This window comes from Diorhabda carinulata, chromosome X (assembly GCF_026250575.1).
Source record: "Diorhabda carinulata isolate Delta chromosome X, icDioCari1.1, whole genome shotgun sequence".
Lineage (NCBI taxonomy): Eukaryota > Metazoa > Arthropoda > Insecta > Coleoptera > Chrysomelidae > Diorhabda > Diorhabda carinulata.
The window spans coordinates 58853931-58881108 of NC_079472.1; the positions used below are offsets into that span (position 1 = coordinate 58853931).

The 27178-nt window shown below is 28.6% G+C and overlaps 1 protein-coding gene across 1 annotated transcript in view; it reads left to right on the forward strand.

The window, feature by feature from the left end:
- The window catches only part of LOC130901982 (uncharacterized), a 154644-nt gene that overhangs the window by 83472 nt on the left and 43994 nt on the right, over positions 1-27178 (forward strand). The window contains exons 9-10 of the mRNA XM_057813733.1: positions 13023-13118; positions 19801-19899. Of these exons, the coding sequence (XP_057669716.1) occupies positions 13023-13118; positions 19801-19899 (195 nt within the window). The remainder of the gene's footprint in view (positions 1-13022; positions 13119-19800; positions 19900-27178) is intronic.

The window sequence follows — 27178 nt, forward strand, 5'->3', positions numbered from 1 at the left end:
GTCGAGGATAATTGGATATTAGGAATGATCGAGCGTGGCGGCGGACGGCTATTGATTAGAAATATTGATGTAGCCGATAAAGACGCATGTCAAAGTCATACTGACTACTGGAAAGGATATTTGGCGATAGAAAGTGAAGGCTACCAGCACTGTAAAGTCAACCATCAAAAGCACCTTGTTGACCTTGAAACAAGGGCCTACCAAAAAAAATTCACGGATATCTGATTCTATAGAAATGCTCATAGATTTTGCGCTCTAAATTCTATGGTTATCCAGTACATTTGATGAATTTCTTTACGTTACCGCTTATTTATTATCACAATTTTTTGTCTTGCTGAATGTTCATCTTAAGTTTGCTTGACCTGGTCAGAAATATATTCAGCATCTAAATTATATTTTTTTTATTTCTTTTATCGTTTCAATGAGTTATTTCCATCAATGGTGTCAAGATATGGTCAATTTGATACTATCTATCTATTAAATTGAATTAAATACTTCTATCTAGGCTTTAAGTGAAGTAAGGAATTCAGAAACTGAGAAAATAACTGGGAATTCACAGAATTATTTTAAATAGCACCAAACATAAATCTTGAACATTTCCTACGTTAAAGTAGATTGAGTAATTGAGCGATTTTAAATAAATGCACACACAGAAAAATTGAGTAAGCCTCGATTATATTCACTATCCATTGGCATAACTTCAAATTGAGCAAATATTGAATACATCGAAGTTATATGGACACTATAAATGTTATTTTAGAATATACCATACAGTTTAATTACTAACATTAACACGTGGAACAAATATTTTGATAATTTGAAGATTCTGGTGTTTTAGTTGTAGAATTCGCACAAGTTTATGTTGTCTAATCATTTTATATTTATATAATCACCCTGTACACATATTAATATGTATGTTCATACACTACCCTAACTTGTTTTGTATTCCTGAAAAGGGTTGCACCCTATGTTAACGTGAGTCATACTGAGTCACGACCAGAATTTTTTAAACAGAATTCCAAAAATAATCGCAACAAGCGGCCAATGTTTGTAAATTCGAATACACCGAAAAATTTGGAAAGTGAAACATTAGGTAATTTTAAGCATGAAATAACAGCTGAGACTTTTTCAAAGGTAGGAAGTTTTTCAATATGTTGGCATTAATTAAAGTTTTTGCCTTATTATCAAGTCTATGAATGTTAAAATTACACAATATCCTCAGGTTTTTTCAGTTTTAATGTCTGTTGAAACATCAAATATGCCAAGTGCAAAGAAGTGGCAAGATATTATTTGCCGATAAATTAAATTTGACCCAGAAAATCAAACATACATTAACAGGACTGCATAATAAAACCTATTTATCTTCACTTAAAAAAATTTGGTATGAGAATTATCACTTATAATATAAATATAAGACAAATTTAATTTAAACACACTTTCAATTCCGCATACCGCATAAAATCAACATTCTTGGAAATCAAATCTGCAGAGAACGTAGAGAAAGATATAGAACATTTTTTTTTCATTATAGTCTTATTACATTTTTATACCCCACCTATTTTATTTACACCATATAAGCGGCCAAAATTTGTTGTTGTTTATATAAATATGCCCCGAATAACCTCTGGGGTGAGAATTAGTTTTATTAGTTTGCATTCGGTGTCTGAAGACGATAACTTGGTTATCGAAACGCGCGTCAGACAAGGTAATTGTAAGTGTTGGTGTGGTGGCAGTGTAAAATTTCATCAACTGTTCCAGAAATTACAAGCCAAAAGATGTCTTAGTCTATTTGGACACGACAGAAAATCATTTCAAACATCAAATGCACAATATGATCATAGTTGCTGTAATGACTGTTTTCTGTGTCCAAACCTTTTTCTTTTCATCTTTCTGATGACCCTTTTAGAAACTTTAAACCTTGATATTATCCAGGGTTTCTCAACCTTAATCATATTACAAGGAGGCAAACCTTTTCATAGGTTGTAAACTTACAATCGAACCAAGACGTATGGAAATATGTTTTCCAATTTTATGTCACTTGAAATATGAAAGACTTTCTACATTTTATTTGAAATGGTTATTTTAAATCGTTTGAAAGTATCCATAAACAAAATAATTATTAAACTAATATTATTTCAGTGATAAATTTGAATATAAAATTGATATTCGACTTGCATTTATAGTATCATTTATTCACATACGTTTTGGATAAATTTCGCATCGATAATTTATCATTTTATAGTTTTATTGAACCTTTCGATACTATATCCAGTAGATTCTACGAAAATCGTTTCTTTGTGGATATACACTTTGTCTATGTTGTTTGTCAATGAATTTGTATTATTTGGAAACGATATTTTTTTCTAATTAACTGATATTTGATGCGAAGAACGTTTTTGATTTGTCGCTAGTTAATTCTTATTTTCTCAAACATAAAAATAATATCAATAAACAATGCCTGTTTATTGTGATTTTTTTCATTAGTAACAAACACCTCTGCCCACCTCTACAATCTGATCTTGTATATTCTTTAGTTAATTTTTGAATTTGACTGCTATTAAAGTTTAAATTCATTGTTCAATTTTATTGCCAATAAACTAGAAGAATGCACTGTTGCAAACGAGGCCAATCCACATAAACATTTTTAAGAACACTTCTAAACTCATTTTAGTAAAAGTAAATATCGAATTGTTTTTTCTATTATCAAGAACTATCTATAAGAACGATGACTTTCGTTCCAAAAACTAAAGAAAACACACACAAGTTTAACCCAAATCGAAAATAACTTACTCTCTCAAAATAGATGTAGATATATACCATTTTACAAATTGAATTTCTTTCATATCTTTAACGATGATAGATGATTCGCTAATAAGAGAAAATTATAACATAAATATAAACATACATGAAAATTTTCAAATATAAAAAGAAATCAGCGTTTAAAATGCAAGGATGTTTTATTTACAATAAAATAATTAGTAACCTGAACTAATTTTAACAATAATTTTCTAGGATTTGTTTCAAATATTACATACCATATAAGAATTCATTAATAATATGCAGTTTATTAAGAGCTGAGAATGTTTTTCTCTTTGTATATAAACAACAATCAAAATTTGATTCTGTTATTTTGTTAGCTGTGATCACGTCGTCTTCTGATTTTAGGCCATCGTTTTTTATTTACTTCTTGGAATTTGTAATAGTATTTTCGGCTTTTTTCATTTTTTAAATGTGCCTATTGAATTATTGGGGTATTGTATTTGATTACGTAATTTTCTTATCTCTTCTAATGATATTTCTGCCGAGCAATCAGTATAGTTCTCTCAATTTTTAATGTGTTTGTTTTCCATTTTCATGAAATTATGTCGCTCTACAAAGGCTTTCACCTACTCTCAGAGTAGTCAATTAAATAAAACATGTTCTAATAAATAAGAAAATAGTCGTTGAAATCAAAATTATGCGAGAAACTAGGATCATACTTCTTAGTAACATTTTTTTAGTTTTAACTTTTATGTTTTTATTCAAATTTATATTCAAAAAGTCACAATATCTAAAATATATTTGTAACCACGACTTCTAGCATTCACGTTGCTTATTAAATCGCTTAGAATTTATATATTTTGTATTGCCATACAGAAGATCTTTCGAACGACATCAAGTTTATAAAAATCGACTAAGCAGAACCGGACTTACAGACATTTTTTCATAACAAGGTTCCAATATGCGGAGAATTTGATCATCGTATATAAAGTTCTACTTGTTTGGGAAAATATTACAGTTTAGCTTTTTCAATTTAACATTTTCAAATACACCCTAGTGGTAGAATTTTCACGTGTTTCTGGTATTATATTGTTTTCCCTTATGGTGGCTCCACACAATATAGACTTCCATAAAATTCTATAGAATTTTGTCTGTGCAAACTAGATAATACAGATAAATGTCGGCGCGATCCAAAAGTCAAAGTCTGCGTATTTATCGTAGCTAAGAAATTTAAATTGTATTTTCGAACGAAAAGTCTGTACGGACATGTTTGGATAAAATTTTTTACTCCGACTTCATAGACTGCACAGATATCTGTACGAACAAAAGTCTGTATCGTGTGGACCGGGTCTCCACGTCTCCTTTAACCGCCTTTCGCGGCTATTCTTCTTTTTTTGTTTCTTCTTGCTTCTCTACCTGTGCAGGCAGACCGCAAAATGTATCATTTAGCAAATTCAGCCGGACTTTGCAGTGAAGATAGATTTTGAAAAATGTATTCTTTTGAAATAAGTGTCTGTATGCTTAACTTGAACTTATCATGTTCCAACTTCTCGTTTCTTGATTACTATCGATAGTATTCGATAGTCCCAATAGTTTATCGATAGTATCGATAGTCAAAAACTATCGATACTATTGATAGTACTATCGATAGTTTCGTATCCCTAGTGGACCCACCATTAAGCTGTAATATAATTCCTAAGATATCACCGACGACCGTTCTTAGTTGTCCACCCGGTTCTTAAAAAATAAAACCGATTTCATACAACCTATCCTATATTGGAACAATAATATCGCCTTGAACGATAATGAATGTCAACGAGTTCTATTGATGTCAGAAATCCAATCACTGCTAATTTGCGAGTGGGTGTGAGATCATTGCTCAATCATGAATTAGTTTTTAATTGAGAACTTTTAAGTCCACACATAACTATGCAAATGCGTGGAATGAATTTATGTTTTGTTTCATATAAATCGGTAGTTATTGAATTAATTATTTTATATCGATTGAACATATATAATCTTGAGTTTTGGGAAGAGAAAAAACTATACCTCAGTAATTGTACTAATTATAAATCTGGTCATTTTTGACTTGATTCATTGTTTCACACTGAAAGCCGCCAATGGATGAAAAATTAGGTATACTAGCTAGCCTTATAAAGAATTTGAAAAAATCATGTCGTGTGATTGCTCTAGATCTAGGACTACCTTAATTTGTCTATTCAGAAGCCTTCAATATTGACCGACAGCTCTATCATTGATGATAACGCAGAATTCACGTATATGTAACCGACGAAGTACTCCGTAATGGATGGATGCATTTTTGGAGACAAAGTTGCTTGAAATACTGATTTTCCAATATTAAAACTGAATTTTATAACTTTATGATTGAAATTACAGTAAACGTGGTTAAATGTATGTAGGTAATTATGTTTCTTTTGTGGACAAAAAATTTTCAAATAGAAATAATCAACTAACTAGCTGCCAGTATTTTGAATCGAATATTTAGCTGTTTGCAGAGAAGAAAATGCTTTTTTGTTTCTGGATTTCCAGTTTTTTTGGCAGAGACTATTTACTCCACGATCCTTAATTGGCGTTTCCTAACAAAAAAATTTACGTTGTCGGACGTTTAAATACAAAAGAACGCATATATGTACATGGTCAAATTTTTTTATGAGATTAGATTTTATGTTAGAAGTGATTGTTGTATGTAAATGTGTTTGTCTCGATATAAATATAGTCACACATGCAATAGAATTACGACCTTGGTGACGTGAACTCACGTATATTGGAATTTGAATTCCGTAAAATTAAAGATAAAAAACTAAATGGTTGAAATAGATTTTATTTTTTAAATGACGCGAAATACAAAACCTGATGACCAAATAATAGAAACTAGAGAATTTGGCTTGATTGGGCCAAAATAAATCGAAAATGAAGAATGAAATTTTTAGATATCTCGTTTCGTTTTCGAGATATCGATACTTAAAGTTATAATTAAACGTTAGAGCCAAAATTCGCTTTATTGAATAGATGGCGTTCAATATTTCGTTCCAAATGAATATTTTATCACTTCAAATTCAATATGAATCTTGTAATTCAATAAACAAAAGATTTTTTATTTAATTCTTATATTATATTATTTTTCATAAAGAATTATCGGTTGTTTTTCAGTATTTATAAAATAAAGAAAAATATGTAATGATAGTTTGAAGATTTAATTAGTAATTCAATGTAAAAATATCCCTTTTCGAGCAAAAAGTACGTTCTGAACGCTTTCAAAAGTTATTTATTGTCGTTTGTTTTATACTTGAAAAATCAGACTACTGTAATATTTCACAATTATCCTGAAAAAGCTAGTAATTATTTTTCCATAATTTATCCTATTTTTAACGACAAAATCAACCGAATAAGAAAAATGTCTGTAAAAAATCGTTCCAAATCTACCCTCTTTATTTTTTTACCCCTAATCTATCCTCTCCAAACTCTCACCCATTCCTCGCGACCTGTGGCTCCCAAAAGAAAAACAAAATAATAATATATAATATAATAATACAATAAATAATATTAAAATAAAACCCCACTCGAAGAAACTTTTTTTTAATCATATTTGGCTGTAAAAAATTCACGATTTTTGACCTTTTTGCACTCAAAGTGCACTACGAGAAGGTTAGGTTAGGTTAGGTTAGATTAGGTTAGGTTAGGTTAGATTAGGTTAGGTTAGGTTAGATTAGGTTAGGTTAGGTTAGATTAGGTTAGGTTAGGTTAGATTAGGTTAGATTGATGTATACTAATATTGAATAAAAATAAATTTTTCCAACTTCAAGTATCGATATCTCGAAAACAAAGCAAGATATCGAAAAATTTTATTCTTCATTTTCGACTTATTTTGGGTCGATTTACAAAATGACATAGTCAAATCCATGCGCCACGGAAATCATACTCGTGCCGCATTATCGCATAGAACTATACGGATAATATCAATTTTTTCTTCTAATCATGAAGTATTTTGATCAATATCATAATATGTGGTTGATTTGAAGCTTTTTCACGTTTACTTGTAATAGTTAAAATTCTCTTTGATTTTGAGGTATCGAAATATTGCAATAAATTATTTTGATTATGATTATCTTTTACATCTTTTGTTACTAACCTTGCATTCTATATACATTATTACAGACTATTACTTTATTTTTAGCATGAAAGGATACGGTAATAAAACCACAAGCCAAACAATAGATCTTTATTGCACACAGTGAGTAGGGCAGAAGGTCAGTAGCGTCACCTCAAAATTACATCTAGTATATATTTATTTATTACGTAAATAAATAATCACAGTTTTATAGGAGGCGGTAATACCAAACTTCTAAAATTGCAACTCCCCTCAAGTTTCAAAGGTAAAGAATAGACAAACATATCAGTGAATATCTTCGTTAATCCAAAGAAGAAATTTGATTTTAGGATTAGCTATAAAATTATTGACCTTTCTCATTTCCGCATAAACCAAACGCTCAAAAATGGAACTTCCTTTGAACCATCCTTTGAAGCGTATTTCTTGATTTATTATTTCTCAATATTGAGGCTTGAAAATGTACGACTTAGGTCTCGGACTGCTCTGGCAGTCAATTTTTTTGCCGCAGTTGCTTCTTGTTCTATCTTCCAATATGTTTTGAATCATCTATAAATGTAGTTTGTATTGCCAATCAGTAATCTCAAAACTTCCAGATTTTTTCACTCTTTTGGGGACCATGTTGTTTGATCGATGATTTTTGGTCACCTTAAACTACATTGAATTGTAGGTTCCGTTTATTTAGGGCATTCAATTATTTCATTTGTGACGCTGCTGGTAAACTGTATATAAAATCTGAGTAGGAAAACATTTAAATTGAGAAATGTGATATGTGGGATTTGAACGCATTCATGGTTATGTTGTAAATAATATTTTACAATCTATTACGCGTGCGGCTTCATGGTTATTGTTCATTTGCTTAATTAGATAAACATTGATTTCAAATGAATTACAGTAACCAGTCGTAACAATTCTATTTCTAATAAAATTGTATGAGTTACTTTCTATCTTTTGAATCTGTTGTATCAATCATATTGAATATTTAGAAAAAATATTTGAAACTTTGTTAATCTAACACAGTGCCCAAAAATAGAAAATTCTTGTTCATAGTGTCTCAGGGGCTTTTTCCTCAAAGTACGGTGCTTAAAATTTGTTTACTGACTAATTTAAACTCATTCATTTCACACTTATTTTAAAAGGATGTAAATAAGACTTAACAGCTTGTCATCTATGAGAAATTGTATCAACCTTTGCACATAAGTTACGTTTTGTGTGATTTCATTTCTTTGTGTAGTTAACTAAAGAAGTGACGTTATGTATGAAAATTGCTCAAGAAATTTTCGAGGATTATAATTGAAACATCGTAATCGTACCAAGAACGAAGTCAACGTTTTCAAATAACACACAAAATACTTGAGGAGTTCTGCAAATTTGAATTTTAACATAAATTAATAACACAACGATATATAATTCAACACAATATTGCCAACAATTAATTGACTACACCTTCTTGAATAATTTAAAAATTTATTATAAAAAATTTAAACGGTCATTTATAATGTATTGTATGCTTGGAATGGTAGAGAAATATGGATAAATTGACATTTGGTTGTTTAGATCTTGTCGTGGAGTTTTTAAATAGTTCAATTCCGTAATAGAATCGAATCTATCTGAAGAACGGCTATCGGAAGAACTTCGAATATCTGATCGATGCTAAAACGCATGCACTATCGAGTTTAGCGTCCCCGATTCCTCACGAGGATGATTTCGATCCCAGATTGGAATTTTGTGGTACCTCAGAGGCAGTCAGAATGATCCGCAGTTTCAGCATTCCTTTTTGTGGTCAGATGTAGCAATCTTCACTCGGCATAACTGCGTGTATTGGTACGACCAGAATCCTCACGCCTTCTCAAGGACCGCGTTTTTGGAAGAGGACCACGCACCCTTCCCGACCTCCGAACTGCAATTTCAAACTCTTCGCGGACACCTTGTCATTCTTCGCCGGACCTTTCCGTTGAGAAAAAAGAAATAATTCAATAAATAGTTTCAAATTTATTTAAGCAAGTAATAAATATTTTCTTATATCAAAAATGTTGATTAGTTCTGGTGATAACATCAAAATATTAGTTTTTTCGTTATTTTGTATGATTTTAATAATGATCGAAAGATAAAATTGAAAATTGTTATAAAATGATTATATACTGGGTTGTTCTAGTTGATTTTCTTATTAAAATGATTATAAATGTTCCAATAAATGTTTTTTTTTTCTATTTCATCACGTAAAAATGATTTAGAATATCAAAATGATGATTAGTACGGGTAATAACATCAAAATATTAGTTTTTTCGTTATTTTGTATGATTTTAATAATGATCGAAATATAAAATTGAAAATTGTTATAAAATGATTATATACTGGGTTGTTCTAGTTAATTTTCTTATTAAAATGATTATAAATGTTCCAATAAATGTTTTTTTTTCTATTTCATCACGCAAAAAATGATTTAGAATATCAAAATGATTATTAGTACGGGTAATAACACTAAAATATTAGTTTTTTCGTTATTTTGTATGATTTTAATAATGATCGAAAGATAAAATTGAAAATTGTTATAAAATGATTATATACTGGGTTGTTCTAGTTAATTTTCTTATTAAAATGATTATAAATGTTCCAATAAATGTTTTTTTTTTCTATTTCATCACGCAAAAAATGATTTAGAATATCAAAATGATTATTAGTACGGGTAATAACACTAAAATATTAGTTTTTTCGTTATTTTGTATGATTTTAATAATGATCGAAAGATAAAATTGAAAATTGTTATAAAATGATTATATACTGGGTTGTTCTAGTTAATTTTCTTATTAAAATGATTATAAATGTTCCAATAAATGTTTTTTTTTTCTATTTCATCACGCAAAAAATGATTTAGAATATCAAAATGATTATTAGTACGGGTAATAACACTAAAATATTAGTTTTTTCGTTATTTTGTATGATTTTAATAATGATCGAAAGATAAAATTGAAAATTGTTATAAAATGATTATATACTGGGTTGTTCTAGTTAATTTTCTTATTAAAATGATTATAAATGTTCCAATAAATGTTTTTTTTTTCTATTTCATCACGCAAAAAATGATTTAGAATATCAAAATGATTATTAGTACGGGTAATAACACTAAAATATTAGTTTTTTCGTTATTTTGTATGATTTTAATAATGATCGAAAGATAAAATTGAAAATTGTTATAAAATGATTATATACTGGGTTGTTCTAGTTAATTTTCTTATTAAAATGATTATAAATGTTCCAATAAATGTTTTTTTTTTCTATTTCATCACGCAAAAAATGATTTAGAATATCAAAATGATTATTAGTACGGGTAATAACACTAAAATATTAGTTTTTTCGTTATTTTGTATGATTTTAATAATGATCGAAAGATAAAATTGAAAATTGTTATAAAATGATTATATACTGGGTTGTTCTAGTTAATTTTCTTATTAAAATGATTATAAATGTTCCAATAAATGTTTTTTTTTCTATTTCATCACGCAAAAAATGATTTAGAATATCAAAATGATTATTAGTACGGGTAATAACACTAAAATATTAGTTTTTTCGTTATTTTGTATGATTTTAATAATGATCGAAAGATAAAATTGAAAATTGTTATAAAATGATTATATACTGGGTTGTTCTAGTTAATTTTCTTATTAAAATGATTATAAATGTTCCAATAAATGTTTTTTTATTATTTCATCACGCAAAAAATGATTTAGAATATCAAAATGATTATTAGTACGGGTAATAACACTAAAATATTAGTTTTTTCGTTATTTTGTATGATTCTAATAATGATCGAAAGATAAAATTGAAAATTGTTATAAAATGATTATATACTGGGTTGTTCTAGTTGATTTTCTTATTAAAATGATTATAAATGTTCCAATAAATGTTTTTTTTTCTATTTCATCACGTAAAAATGATTTAGAATATCAAAATGATGATTAGTACGGGTAATAACATCAAAATATTAGTTTTTTCGTTATTTTGTATGATTTTAATAATGATCGAAAGATAAAATTGAAAATTGTTATAAAATGATTATATACTGGGTTGTTCTAGTTAATTTTCTTATTAAAATGATTATAAATGTTCCAATAAATGTTTTTTTTTCTATTTCATCACGCAAAAAATGATTTAGAATATCAAAATGATTATTAGTACGGGTAATAACACTAAAATATTAGTTTTTTCGTTATTTTGTATGATTTTAATAATGATCGAAAGATAAAATTGAAAATTGTTATAAAATGATTATATACTGGGTTGTTCTAGTTGATTTTCTTATTAAAATGATTATAAATGTTCCAATAAATGTTTTTTTTTTCTATTTCATCACGTAAAAATGATTTAGAATATCAAAATGATGATTAGTACGGGTAATAACATCAAAATATTAGTTTTTTCGTTATTTTGTATGATTTTAATAATGATCGAAAGATAAAATTGAAAATTGTTATAAAATGATTATATACTGGGTTGTTCTAGTTAATTTTCTTATTAAAATGATTATAAATGTTCCAATAAATGTTTTTTTTTTCTATTTCATCACGCAAAAAATGATTTAGAATATCAAAATGATTATTAGTACGGGTAATAACACTAAAATATTAGTTTTTTCGTTATTTTGTATGATTTTAATAATGATCGAAAGATAAAATTGAAAATTGTTATAAAATGATTATATACTGGGTTGTTCTAGTTAATTTTCTTATTAAAATGATTATAAATGTTCCAATAAATGTTTTTTTTTCTATTTCATCACGCAAAAAATGATTTAGAATATCAAAATGATTATTAGTACGGGTAATAACACTAAAATATTAGTTTTTTCGTTATTTTGTATGATTTTAATAATGATCGAAAGATAAAATAGAAAATTGTTATAAAATGATTATATACTGGGTTGCTCTAGTTAATTTTCTTATTAAAATGATTATAAATGTTCCAATAAATGTTTTTTTTTTTCTATTTTATCACGTTAAAAATTGATTTAGAATATCAAAATGATTATTAGTACGGGTAATAACACTAAAATATTAGTTTTTCAATATGTTGTATAATGGTTGATATTAGAGTTCGACTCGAAAGTTTATTTCGTTAACTCACATTATACAATCCCTTTGGATTAGTACCAACACCTAGTACTTACTATGTAACCATGACTTAATGGAACACATTCTGAATACCCTTTGTATGATATTATTTTAGAGGTAAACGACGATTCTTATATTCTATTGAATGGTGGTTGAAAAAAAAAAGATAATTTTTTTTAGAAATACGCCGGTTTTAAAATGCGTAATATAGAAATACATTCAATAATAAATAGGATTAATAATAAAGAAAGAAAATGGAAATCATGACAATAGTGATTGAAATGCCGGTACATTTAATAACGTAGTTAAAAATGGGACAACATCCTTCAAAGGATAAATTTGCAAGATCATCTTCGGAGAGAATAGAAAGGAAAGAAAAATATGCTGGTGCTTTTGGAAAGGAACGGTATTCTGAAAGTATTGGAAAGAAAGGTTTGTACTTAAAATACAGGGTAATGGAAAACAAATAAAAAAATACTTCGATTATCTTTTGAAAAGAGCATTTAGATTTTGTTGATACATTTAATATACTTTTTTATAGTTATTGTAAAAATGTGCAACAAATGCCAATTGTAGTACTAAGATTTTTTGTAATTAGGCTGAATTATTCTTTAGATGTGCCTTATTTTGTATTCCCCACTTACCCCTCTTCTTTTCTAATTAATTTATTCATCTATTTTTTCATTAATCTGTTCCACAGAGTCTTCAGTCCATCTTTTGAGTTTAATCCCCGAAAATCAACTGCTGCACGAGCCTAACCCTTATTCTTTTTCGAGGGTACATTAATTTCATAGTAATTAATCACTCGTCTTCATCCTCCATGAGTAAATATATGATTTCTTCCATTTATTTCCAAGCAGTCTCATAATGAAGCACCGCGTCTACGCCCCTTCTCCTACTATTATTTTACTTTAAAAGTTTCATCCAAATATCTCGTAATCAAATTTTCCTATACAAATTATTGTAATTTTAAGTTCCCGCAAATTATCAACTGAACTTCATCAATAAATGAAAATATTTTGTTTCAGGGTCTGTTAAGAAACGGGCAGATGTAGTGCAAGTGACACAAGTGTTGACAACCAATAAAGTACCGACAAGGATACAGCAAACGACGGCTGCTGAAAGTGAGTATTTATTAGATGAGGATTATTTAATAATAGTCATGTTTAAGATTCACGTAATAAATTGTTTGCATTTAAAAGCAAATACATACGATCAAAAATTTAGTTTCTTATCTATAAACATTTATTGAAGTACAAATGATTTCTTGATTCGTTAATTTATCATTTTTCGTTTCGAAATATCTCAGTTTAACAATTATTTAGAAATACTAAAATCAAATAAAATTTCAAACATTAAAATATCGATAACTTTGTAGAAAAATTTTCTTGGAAAAGTGGAATTTGCCATTAAATCCCTCATATTTTAGGCTATATGGCAATTATGAATTTTTAATTGTTACTTGCTTTGCATTTGCTCGAATAAGATAATTATTTTGTTTTTTATTCATTGATTGTATTCAATCTTTTGTTACTAAATTCCATTATCTAATAATTCCATCATTTTATCTTTTATTGTCATTATGTAGGTATTTCCAAATCTGTGTATATTTGTTTCGATTTTAAATTGATTAGCTTTAGTTGTTATATATTATTTTCTTTTTATGTTCTGCTTTTCACTTTAATATATAAGTTATTATACAAATCCCCGAATGAAAAGATGATTTCATAAAAGTAAAGGTTGCGCCCTCAAGTTTTAGTACAAGATATCTACAGGAATATACGTTCATTACCATTGCCCATTCACGACCATCAGATTCATTATTCAAGAGTTTTCAGTGTGGTCACATTTTTTAACGGATGTACAAGCTCAAATTATTTTGTTGAAATTTGGGCATTTATATTGAATAATGTTTATAATTTAAAAACAGAAATTTTATCATTTTCAGTTCACCATTTATAATATAATTGTTAATTTGCTGATAGGTCTTTCTTAGAACGTTATATTTATATATTTTCATCGTTTTAACTACTTACATATAGGGAATTTTTGGTATTTTGGCTTTTTCTTATATAACGATCAAATGAAGAGCGAATCACATTATAAAAAATATCCGTTAGGAACTATTATATTAAATTTTGGTAATTATACACTTTCGCGGTCACCTGGTTTTTTGGCTCTAGAAAATCGAAAAATGGATGGATTTTAATGATCTTGGTCTCAAAATGTTCCATTTTACGGCGGATTTATAGAAAAAATACGAAAATTAAAAAAAATAAATATTTTTTACAGTTTCATGATTTTAAATGCAAAAAAATGACTTTCTACATATAATCCTTCGTAACTGTTTCTGACGTCGTGGAATCAAGTTCGTATATTTTTTTTCGCAATTTACATAAAAAAATGAATATTTTGAAAAGAAAATTTCAAAAAAGTTAATTTTTCGGTATTTTACAGCCTAAAATGTATTCTATTAAAAAAACGGTAATTATACACTTTCGCGGTCACCTGGTTTTTTGGATAGGTTAGGTTAGGTTAGGTTGGCTCTAGAAAATCAAAAAATGGATGGATTTTAATGATCTTGGTCTCAAAATGTTCCATTTTACGGCGGATTTATAAAAAAAATACGAAAATTAAAAAAAATAAATATTTTTTACAGTTTCATGACTTTAAATGCAAAAAATGACTTTCTACATATAATCCTTCGTAACTGTTTCTGACGTCGTGGAATCAAGTTCGTATATTTTTTTTCGCAATTTACATAAAAAAATGAATATTTTGAAAAAAAATTTCAAAAAAGTTAATTTTTCGGTATTTTACAGCCTAAAATGTATTCTATTAAAAAAAGGGTAATTATACACTTTCGCGGTCACCTGGTTTTTTGGTTAGGTTAGGTTAGGTTAGGTTAGGTTGGCTCTAGAAAATCAAAAAATGGATGGATTTTAATGATCTTGGTCTCAAAATGTTCCATTTTACGGCGGATTTATAAAAAAAATACGAAAATTAAAAAAAATAAATATTTTTTACAGTTTCATGACTTTAAATGCAAAAAATGACTTTCTACATATAATCCTTCGTAACTGTTTCTGACGTCGTGGAATCAAGTTCGTATATTTTTTTTCGCAATTTACATAAAAAAATGAATATTTTGAAAAAAAATTTCAAAAAAGTTAATTTTTCGGTATTTTACAGCCTAAAATGTATTCTATTAAAAAAAGGGTAATTATACACTTTCGCGGTCACCTGGTTTTTTGGTTAGGTTAGGTTAGGTTAGGTTAGGTTGGCTCTAGAAAATCAAAAAATGGATGGATTTTAATGATCTTGGTCTCAAAATGTTCCATTTTACGGCGGATTTATAAAAAAAATACGAAAATTAAAAAAAATAAATATTTTTTACAGTTTCATGACTTTAAATGCAAAAAATGACTTTCTACATATAATCCTTCGTAACTGTTTCTGACGTCGTGGAATCAAGTTCGTATATTTTTTTTCGCAATTTACATAAAAAAATGAATATTTTGAAAAAAAATTTCAAAAAAGTTAATTTTTCGGTATTTTACAGCCTAAAATGTATTCTATTAAAAAAAGGGTAATTATACACTTTCGCGGTCACCTGGTTTTTTGGATAGGTTAGGTTAGGTTAGGTTAGGTTGGCTCTAGAAAATCAAAAAATGGATGGATTTTAATGATCTTGGTCTCAAAATGTTCCATTTTACGGCGGATTTATAAAAAAAAATACGAAAATTAAAAAAAATAAATATTTTTTACAGTTTCATGACTTTAAATGCAAACTATTAACATTGAAGAATATAGTACGAAACTATTCACGAAAATTGATTGTTTTTCATCTATTTCATTCTAAGCTATAAAAACTGAAAAAATCATTCTTTTTAGATTTTTTTTTAAATTGTTTATTAATTTATGTAGAATACAAAAAAAATATAAGAACTTTATCTGTTAATGAGATAATTTTTTGTAAAGGATTATTTTGCAAAACCGTTTTTTTTTCGATTTAAAACAGTAAAACTATGAGAAATTTTCATTCCAGCTATTTCTACTAATTTTTTTTATAAATCCGCCGTAAAATGGAACATTTTGAGACCAAGATCATTAAAATCCATCCATTTTTCGATTTTCTAGAGCCAAAAAACCAGGTGACCGCGAAAATGTATAATTACCTAAATTTTTAAAGCTCAAAGTTATGAATTCTAAGTTTATTCTAAAGATTATGGATAATTAAATTGATAAAGGTGAATTTCCGATCGTTAAAGATACGTACGCAACATTGACATATCCTGTATAAAATTTATATTTTTGAAAATATTCTCAATTTGAACATTTTGCTATTGACTGCAACTTGAATACAATTAATAGTAAAAAATTGCAGTGATACCTGAGACTTTATTTCAAATAATTTCATTTCAATTTAACTTTGAAATTTTTCAGAATTTTAACCCATTGCCCCCTTGTTACGCTAGTGACAGACCCATACAATATTTTGCTCATGGACTATTGTTTGAGCTTGCGCTTAAAATAAGTACCGGTTACCGCTGTTAGGTTAACCAGATGTGACCCTCATGGGAAGCATATAAACAGAAAACGACGCGCGTAGACTGTTGCCTCACTCAAGTACTATTCGTAACTGGTTTGGTAATGGTGTGCAAGCGGTACTTGATAGCTATACCGCAGGTGATTTCACCTGTTCCTTTACTAACTTTGAAATGTAGTTTCTGTAGACCAGTCAATGACATGGAGTAAAATAACTATTTTATTCGAACTGTTTTTGATCTACTTACATAAGGGTAGGTTGAAGATAGAAAAAAATCTCAAAAATACCAGCTGTTAGGAAAAAAGATGCGGATGGAATTTTTATAGCAGAAATTTCTTCATTTTATCCAGAAAAAGGTGCATATTTTCGTAGGTTTCTTTCATTTTCGCCGACTGGACAGCTATTGTATATCAGTACAGGAATATAACGTAGTTTTCTTATTGTAAAATATGAAAACGGTGTATTTGGTTCCCTGTAGAAATATTGGGTTGCATTGAGCCACATTGTATTAACAAATATGGTGCGGTAAATTTATTTAAATGCTATTTATCGAATATAAAACATAAAAATATTTTTTTGAAACAGTAAGAGGAGTAGTTTTACTAAAATACCTATTCAGCTCTTAGCTAATTGAATAAACTATTGTGTGAAATAAATATTTTATCTTGATTACTTCCGGAATTTCTTAATAAAGTGTTTTATTACAATTAAATTGTCCCAACTCATCTAAATTTCTTGTGCTATCAAAGTAAGTGCCGGAAGTGTAATACGTAAAAAGAATTCCATTCCCATAAGAATTCAATGCATACAATGATGAGGAAATGATTCTAAAAGACTGCATAATGAATTTGTAAGAAAATATTTGCTATTGTTGATATTTCTCGAGCTAGATTCTAGTTTGAGAAATTTTTGAATAATTTCGTCAAATGTTGTAGCTATAAGATTACGTCGGATCGAAATTCATATAAAATAAAAAGCTATAAGAATTGAAAAATTTGGGAAAGGAAAGAATTCGAGTGATACTTTAAATTTAATCGGAATACCCCGTATAATAGATTGTGGAGAAAAGAAAATTCATATTATATGATGTTTACAGTCTATAGAATATTCTAGAATACAGTACAAAGTTATTTATTAACTTTTCAAGAATTACTCTGCATTTGATATCATGGAAGGCCAATTTCCTCAGATTTTGCTCAAGTAAACACCATTGTCACGAGTTGGTTTAAGATCAGTAATAGTTTATCTTAAAGATGAACTAAAGTACATATAAAACGATATATTAATGCTGTATTCAGAAATTGATCACTTATTCCAAATTGTTAGCAATTTTCTTCAATAAACACTGTAGGTGACTTATAAGAGAAAATCCTTATTTTCCAAAGTATTTCATACTTTCCAAGAAGCCAATTTCCAAATTAAAGTTCCGAAGTTGTTTAAGATAGTTGTGGAAATTAATTTAATATAAAAAAGAAAAAAATAGACGCTTCAGATTTATTTCTATTTTTCTGTACAAAAATTTCTTTCACTGATTTCTTCGACCACTTTTGTTCATATGCAACCCTTTTTACTTTGATGTGATATGTGTGTTGCATAAGTAAAAGTTTTCACGTTAGACTTAAAGCTGGTTCTATAATAATATACACATTGACATTTTGATGTGATGGATTTTGAAATATTGTTGTTATCATGTACGAATCATTTTCACAATAAAACATGGTTTCTCGAATTAGGAAGGAAAATTTAAAATCTATTATAATGTCAAATCAAAAATTTATTCGTTTTAAACTGATATTATTTTAATAATGAAGTTTTTATATTAAGTTTGGCTATAAAAATTACTAATACATAACATTTTCAATTCAATAAATTTGTATAAATATATAAGGTGTACAGATTTATGTCCATTAATTTCACAAGTGAAATCTCAATAATGGACGTACAACCGTTTAAGGGATTATCTAAGAAGCGTTTTCAATTATATGGTCAACAGTTTCGATTACAGATACTTTGAAAATCATTATAAAACGTAGGGTTAATTGAATTTATTTCACGACCCACCTCATCCTCTATAAATGCAGGGTAATTTTAGAGTACGGTTATTAATGTCTTACATTCTCTTACTCATTTGAATAAATGATTTCAAAATTGATTTTCCTTCAATTTGTGTTATCTTTATTCATTGCATGTGACATTTTATATTTTTTTTGCGTTGAAAATGTAAGGAAACCGTCCCCAAATAATTAAAAATTGGAAAAAATGTCACTTAATAATCTCCAATTACCTTCCAAAAACTACTCAGTAATTGTATAAAAAGGGTAGATAATTACATGAAATTTATTATACCCAAATAATCGTTACCAAAATATAAACAGTCTATCTACTTCCCTACGTTCTTATACAGTGTGTCTACTTAAGTTGGAACCATAAGGAAAACTTTTTTATTAGTGGTTTTATGGAAAAAAGTTATTCCTAATAAAAAGTTCTGCATGGTCCAAAAATTAAAATGCAACCATCAAATATCAATTTTTTGTAGTAGTATACGAGGTTTGTCAGAAAATATCTTTATCTTTTACAATTCTGAATAATGTTATAAAGTTGTTTTGAATTTAAAGTTATATTCAAAAATGCAATTACAGCCAGTCATTAGGAAAATTCAGGTTTTGTGATTATTTATTTGCCATTTTTATTGTAATGTTTAAACAAAAACTGACCACTGACATTCACTGTCACATACTTCATGTCAGGGCATCCTAGATTCGGTTAAATTTTATCCCGTCAGAATAATTGATACGGAATGATTTGTAAATAAACTTGAATTTTCATAATAAACGGCTGTAATTGCATATTTGAATATGTATAACTTTTAATTCAAATTAACATTTTTCTTAATTGTAAAAAATAAAAATAGTTTACTTGCACAAAATTCAAATTTTTTGACAAACCTCATATACTGCTTTAAAAAATTGATATGTGATGATTGCATTCCAGCTTTTGGACTATGCAGAACTTTTTATCAAGAATAATTTTTTTTCATAAAACCACTAATAAAAAAGTTTTCCTTATGGTTCCAACTTAAGTAGACACACACTGTATTTATGCATAAAAACTGATTATTCTGCACAATCAGCGTCTTTAAAAACAATAAGAGTCTCATTGAATATTAAATTGTAACAAATAAGGAATGAATTCTAAATAAACTAAATTTATTATTAAATAAACAAATTTAAATTGTTGTAATGTAACTTTTATTACAGATAAGAAAAATGCAATTCATCATTCGTCTCCAACCACCAATACAAAAGCAAGAAGAACAATTTTTTCTCCAAAAGAGAAGAAACCGTTAACGAATAAAGGTAAGTTTACAAAAAAAAAAAAAAATCTAGAACTATCTTTTGGAAAAAATGAGTTTGTTAATCTCGTCGATAGTTGAAAAGCATATTTATGAATAAGATTTCAGCAATATATAATAGGTACAACAAAAAAATCATTGCAAATAACTTCTGAAGATTTATTTACTAAAATAAAGTAAGTGAAACTGGTCGGTTTGCGAGATACAATACAAATAAGCGTATATTTTAGAAGTAACTTTACGAATCCTAAAATTGCTTTTTCCTACAATAAAATGGTATTTAGTTGAAGTTTTTCTTGAGTATACTTTTCTTATAAATTAATATCTGGGGGTTGAATCCAGTTCTTTGTTAATAACCGCTTCCAAAACATAAAGTTACACTCTTCAAATAACAGGAGTGAACCCAGCTTAGTAATTTTGAGTATATTTGCTAGAATTATAGATTATATAAATAAATATTATCATTTGCATATCGTTTTTTTTTTGTTGTTTGTACCTCATTCCTGAGGAGTTTTTTTCCAATCAATTTCATCCCTCCCATTCTTCTTATGATTTCCGGGTCTTCGTTTTTAATTGCCTCTATACGGTTGCTCATTTCACTTTATTTCCTTATTATTGTTTTAATTTCGGTCTTTCTTTCGACGCTCCCGTTTCTCCATTCTTTTTTCTTGTTGTTCGATTCCAAGAAGTATGGAAAATAATTCTGATTTTGTAAAATCAAAATCATCATCGGTTTCAGTCACTTTCCTTCTTGCTGACTCTAACATGGTCGATGTTACAAATAATGACTTCTACTTTTGGATGAACTCGTTTTCGAATTTAATCCTTTCCTTATCCATAGTCTTATCCGTTTTTAAAGCATCCTCGGTACTACTTGTTAAGTTGCACCTTCTTTTTTTGATTTGGTTGTTTTCACTTTACTCTGGGAGGTCACCAGGTATCCCAAAATTCCTCGGTCGTTCGACTTCTCAAATGTCTAGTATTACTTAATAAAGAAAATTTTAGTCTACCTTTCAATAGTTTTCTGTCAATTTTGAACAAAAACGCTTCGAAGTTGTTAGATACTTAATTCTGCTCAGGTTACTGACATCAAACTACGCAAATTCAACAAAACATCTGTTTTAGAAATCGTCGGAAAAAATCTGGTATATAATTCTGTTTAACTGATTTTAATAATCCAAATCTCACTTTTTATTTACATAACATAAACGTTGTATTTCTTGTGTGTGAAAAATATCTCAGATGATTATATGGTCCTTGTTCAAATCTATTAGTTGGTTTATTCAAAATTTAAAAACAAAAAATTTGTATCGTGTTTTTCTCATCTGAAGTTGCTGGTCCTCACCTATTAGAAAATTTATTAGTTCTGTATCGTGTGAAATATACAGGAAATTTGTATTTCAATTACCCGGTTTTTGAGGAATCCAATAAAGAATAATTGAATCAAAGAAAACGTGTTTAAAATTATTTCCTCATTTATACACATTAGAAATCATTTAGTGAATCATTTGTCCAATTAGACAAATTAATAGCATGTACATTTGTAGCATTATGAATACGAAATTTGTGCATTTTTCGCTTTCACTAAACACAATTAAATAAAATAAAAGTGTAACAAATAAAATCTATTTTTAGAATTATGGTCAAATCAATGTAAACATTTAAAAGAGAATAAAAATAATTTTCAATCTTATGAATCACACGGAAAGCTTATAATATAATCACGTGACGCATTCTGATTTTCCCTTAGAACAAAATTTTTGAAATTAGTGCTCAAGTGGAGCCCTATACACTCAATAGGGGATTTTGATATGAGTTTATCTTATATTATTGTTACCTCTTTTATTTTGGCTTACCTTACTGCAATATAAATGACAATAAGCCCGCCCAGAGTTTGCCTTGTCCTTTTCAACAATGTTTGTACACCACTCTGTTGTTGAAACATCTCTTCAGATCTGCCTCTACATCATCTATCCATCTCAACATTGGTCTGCGCTTTTTCCTTGTGGTGTAAACTTTCACGCATGGAATTATAAAGGGTATTAAATATTCCTTCATATTTTGAACATGTCCCAATCATCCGAAATTTTGCCACTTTATATCTTTCTTATTTTCTTTTACTTTTGCTTGTTTATACCTTGATTGGATTCCACCTTTCCGTGCGTTTATTTTTTGGTTTTGCATGTAATTAAACTGCCTTAAAAGAAATTTGCATTGGCAAAATTGCTTTGTTTCTCAGTTTAGATTCAAGATTCAATAGATCATTATATAAATGTAAATTCAGCCTTTTGAACTGTCCTATTATAATGACTGATTTATTATACCTCGTCGAATTATCAGAGAATCTCTTTTACACACTGAAAAGTTTCATTTTAATAATTCTCTCCGTCAGCACATCGCTGAGAAATCGGGCGAATTGGAGTTCAAATCCAAAAAGAGCGAGGAGTGTTTATGAGTGTTTGGTCAGTCAGAAGAAGACTCGAAGCAACTAACCTTGAGCCAAAGAAGCCAGCAACCGGCTCCAAATTAAACCCCAGTCCACCGAGCAGGTCGTCTACGATTTTCTAATTAGCAGAGTGAAACTACATGGTAGCTATAGAAGGGAACGAATCTACAGAAGATCTGTAGAAAGATTTGCGCAGTGTTGCATAAAAAACGTGGCTTTTGGAGTAGGTTCTTGGATGACTTGGGCGAGCATTTCAATAGAAGCAAACACGGAGTTGGTTTTTATTGAAACTGGCAGTGGAGCGGCGAATCGATACATAAAAGAAATTTTAGAGTATTACTTCGTGCTCTACACCAGCTTCATTGGCGAAAACCTCATCCTAATGCAGGACAATGCCCGTCCACCAATTGCAGGTTCATACGGCAGTTTTTACAAGATGAGGAAATTTTAGCTATGAATTGGCCACCGTGTAGACCGGATCTCATTGAAGAATGGGATAGCATCGAAAAACATTGGAAGCTAATATTAGGGATTGGGGCATTAGATATTGAATAGAAAAAAATATTATTTGGACAAATTTGATATTACTTTTCATTAGATATTTTTTCGTTATCACAAAAATATCTCAATAATAACAGAACTCATTATAAAGCTAAATCTGTAATGATTTTGATATGCTAAAACCAGAATAAGGATGGAAGCTACAGATTGTTTGATAGACTTTTGACTGCGAGCGTGCGACTTTTTTTGCTTACAAGTTTATGTAAAAATGGTATTGAATGTGTCGGAATTAATCTTACAGATTTCATTGTATAGGGTCTTTCATGACGAGCTGAATCGATATGTATATGGGAAAATGCTGCGACTAGTGTTCTGAAAATTTGCTTGTATGAGTTTTCCGAAATGCTCGTTTCAGCTAAAATAATTTCAGTGTTTTTAAACTTCCGGTTATAGTGAAAATGAACCCAAACTTCGTTATTTTAAACGGAATGCTATGGTTTTTATTAAATTTTTCGATTCTACGTGAAATTGAATTGAAAGTCCTCCATTTTTTTATTATTTCACATTTTCAAAATTTTTGGACCTCCACTAAAATATTATATTTCTACGTTTAAGTGAGTCAGGTCTTTTTTTGGGATTTGGACAAATGACACTTACAGCTTTCAAAATCTGTGAAAACTTCGACAAAAATTTATATAGGGTGTTCAGAAAATCGTGCCGAATTTTGGTATTTAAAAACTTCGAAAACTTAATTTTTTCAAATGGCAACCCCATTTTTCTCTTTACCATTGGATTCTACGCTTTAAATTGAGGGGATTTGTTGTTTGGAACTGGGGGCAACCATTTCGAACATTTCATTTAGTTTAATTTTTAGTTGTGTAGTGTTTTAAATATTTTTTTATTGACTAAAGTATTTCAATTTTTGATACGTTAACTTTTACTATTCCCCTTAATTTAAAGCGTAAAGAGAAAAATGGGGTTGCCATTTGAAAAAAATAGAGTTTTAGATAGCGAAATTCAGCATCATTTTCTGAACACTCTATATAAATTTTTGCCGAGATTTCCACAGATTTTGAAAGTTGTAAGTTTTATTTGTCCCAATCCCAAAAATATTAGACCTGACTCACTTAAACTTAGAAATATAATTTTTTTAATGGAGGGCAGCATGTGTCCAAAAATTTTAAAAATGTGAAATAATTTAAAAATGGTGGACTTTAGTCATACGATGCCTTATATAAAGTTATATTGAAATTTCACGTAGAATCGAAAGATTTAATAAAAACCATAGCATTCAGTTTAAAATAACGAAGTTTGAGTTCATTTTCGCTATTACCGGAAGCTTAAAAAAACTGAAATTACTTTAACTGAAACGAGCATTTCGGAAAACTCATGCAAACAAATTTTCAGAACACTAGTCGCAGTACTTTCCCATATACATATCGATTCAGCTCGTCAACTATTATCTGAATATATAATTCAACTTTCTTTTAGCACAAGTATACAATTAACTATTCTTATTATTAAAATGTTCCTTATTCAGACAGTATAATTTATTTATTGGCAATACAAGACATTATTTACGGTCAATATAATGTCTTCACACTTCCTTTTTAGTCATTTCAATTAAATTCAATTTTTAATGTATCGACAACCATGTAATTATTGTTTATGATTTGTTTAAAAAAATATCTAGAGAGTTAACTCAATAATAAAGGTGTGATGCATTGTTTTTTCCTCTCAGACATAGATTTATTCTAAGTAACGCAACAAGGCAATAATTTTGATACAAAAACTAATCACTGTTTTTTGAAAAACATGTATCTTTCACTTAGAGGAGTTATCATCATTGATTTACTTTATTTCACCGCATAATTTTTTCTGTGAGAAATGTTTAGGATTTCGCTTGTAAATTATTAAACAAATCATAAATTAATCTATTTCTCTTATCAGATTCTCTGTCCGCTTTTGATACGACAATTCAGGGAATTTTCGAAGAGATAAACTCGTTTTTAAAATGTAATATTATTCAATAAATGAGATTAATACCGTATTTACAAACGTGTGCACAATATTTCCACAATTTGCTTTCGTTATTATTCTGATTAAACTTTATGGATAAGAAAGTAGCTACTGAAAAAATTATTACCACTACCAGCTTATTCGTGGTGGGTCAGCAAACCTTCTCGGTTACATAATATGCTAATTTAATATTCGTATGTAATTTTACGTCGACCTTATTTGGCTCTTGCTGACCATTCATTTAATCCTTTTGTTGGTATTATAAACGTTGTGATTTGAAACAATCTATTCCTACCCTACCTAAACTGAGTATATCAAAAAAATTAGTGATAGCAATGGGTGAAAGTTAGAATCGCTTGTTTTTCTTGCTGGAAATGGTAGGCGTTATTATGAAAGCCCCTCAACTGATTAATCAATTCGAAAATGTCCGTGGTCTTTATTACAATTTTTTAAACATTATTTAAACAGATACTAGGTAAGCAGAATTTTTTTCAGATTCACCTCAATAACTAAATAAATTTATAGACCTGAAAGTTTCTAGCGGTTAGCTTTAACTACCAGGTCCAAACCAGTTTAATTCTTTGGAGAAGGGCAGTTATATTGAGATCGTACATAACAATGTAGTGATGGGTAAAAAGACATAATTTCTTTTGTTATATAAAGGAAAAGGCAAAAAAATTTGCAACACATGGTGAAATTAGACTGTGAATATAATGATGTACGATTTGGTGTGAACCGCGTGCTATCGTGTTGAAATAACACTCTTTTGATTGTTGATAATTTAGATATAAGGGAATAGTTTTTTGTATGCTAAGGACTCAAAGTGTTACTTTGTTGGACGAGTCTGAAAGGCGTACACGAAATTTTTTTGACGACGCATAAGATCCAAAACTTTTTCAATTACACTGAGGAAAGAAAATAAATAGTAAAGAATTATAAACATTTTATTTATTGAACAATATAATGTACTTAATGATATTTGCCATGTCAATATTAATTTATTAATTATTTGCAAAAAGTAATGTTGATTGTACCTCCAGGACAATTATTAATATTTATTGGATTGGATGCAGATGGAATATGTATATGTGCTTGTGATTTCGATACAATTTGTAGTTTGATTCGTATTTGTGGTGGAAGAAAGTATTCTGTTAGCAATTTTAATCTTGTTTGTTATTGAGTCACCTATATAAGTTATGCAAAATCATTGAATTGAAACTGTCAACTGTCAACATTGAAGTGGCTAGAGACACATTTAAGGAAGTTAAAGTTGTCTACTCCATACCGTTCCGGTAGTACGGAACTGTCACTTTTACTACATGGAACACTCAAAACGCAACTTACATTTGACGTCGTCTAAAAAAGTTTTATGTAATTATGTATTTTGCAGAGAATTCAGATACAACCCTCCTGTTGAATTTTCATGAAAACATAGTATGTTGTATTCAACATTTATATTTTTACCGTTCTGTTAATTATCTAAAGATTTATTATGCGGTGTAATTTTTCATGGTCGATTTAGTTATATTGAGAGACATTATTATTATTAATAAAAAGGTATGAAAGCTATTCAATAAATTCCATATTAGAAGAGACAATTCACAATGGTTGTTAACAAATAGGGTTTAGATTGGATGCGGTGTAGTCCCTCCAAGGTATAGCGACAACTATGGATCTGACCGCTAAAGATCTTTCGAGAATAAGAGAAAATCTGCTGGAGATGAGCGAGTGCAATGGGTTCGAGTTGATTGTATAAATTTGACAAGTAATCAGAATTCTATTCAATTAGAAACATTGAAATGCGGTTAGTTAAGTTGTTCAGTTAGATGGTTACGAATATTCTATTACTGTTATGATAATATTCGTAATTATAATATATTGAAATATTTATATCTCTTTGTATAATGTATAGAAACTTTAATTAAAATCGAAATTTGAAACAAAATGGAATTTCAAATGAATAAGAAAGAGATAATGGTCAAATTCATACTGAATAAACTGTTTACTAAGACTGAACCAATACTACTAAAATATCATGGTCAGATATTGTGAATATTGGTGAAGTGGTAGTAAACAGAATGTTCAGTATTCGTAGTGATTGTTCGATTACAAAATTTCTCTAATTTTCACCTTCGTTGTATGCAAAAGCTGATGAATGTAATTACATTGTTTTATAATAGTCCGAAGAAGCCATTATCTAATATTCCCTTGAAGATAAAATCAACTGATTTATAACATTTTTTGATACAGTGATGGGAAATTATATAACTGTGTTAAAGTTAAAATATATTATTCAAGTTCTTCCGTTATTTACTAA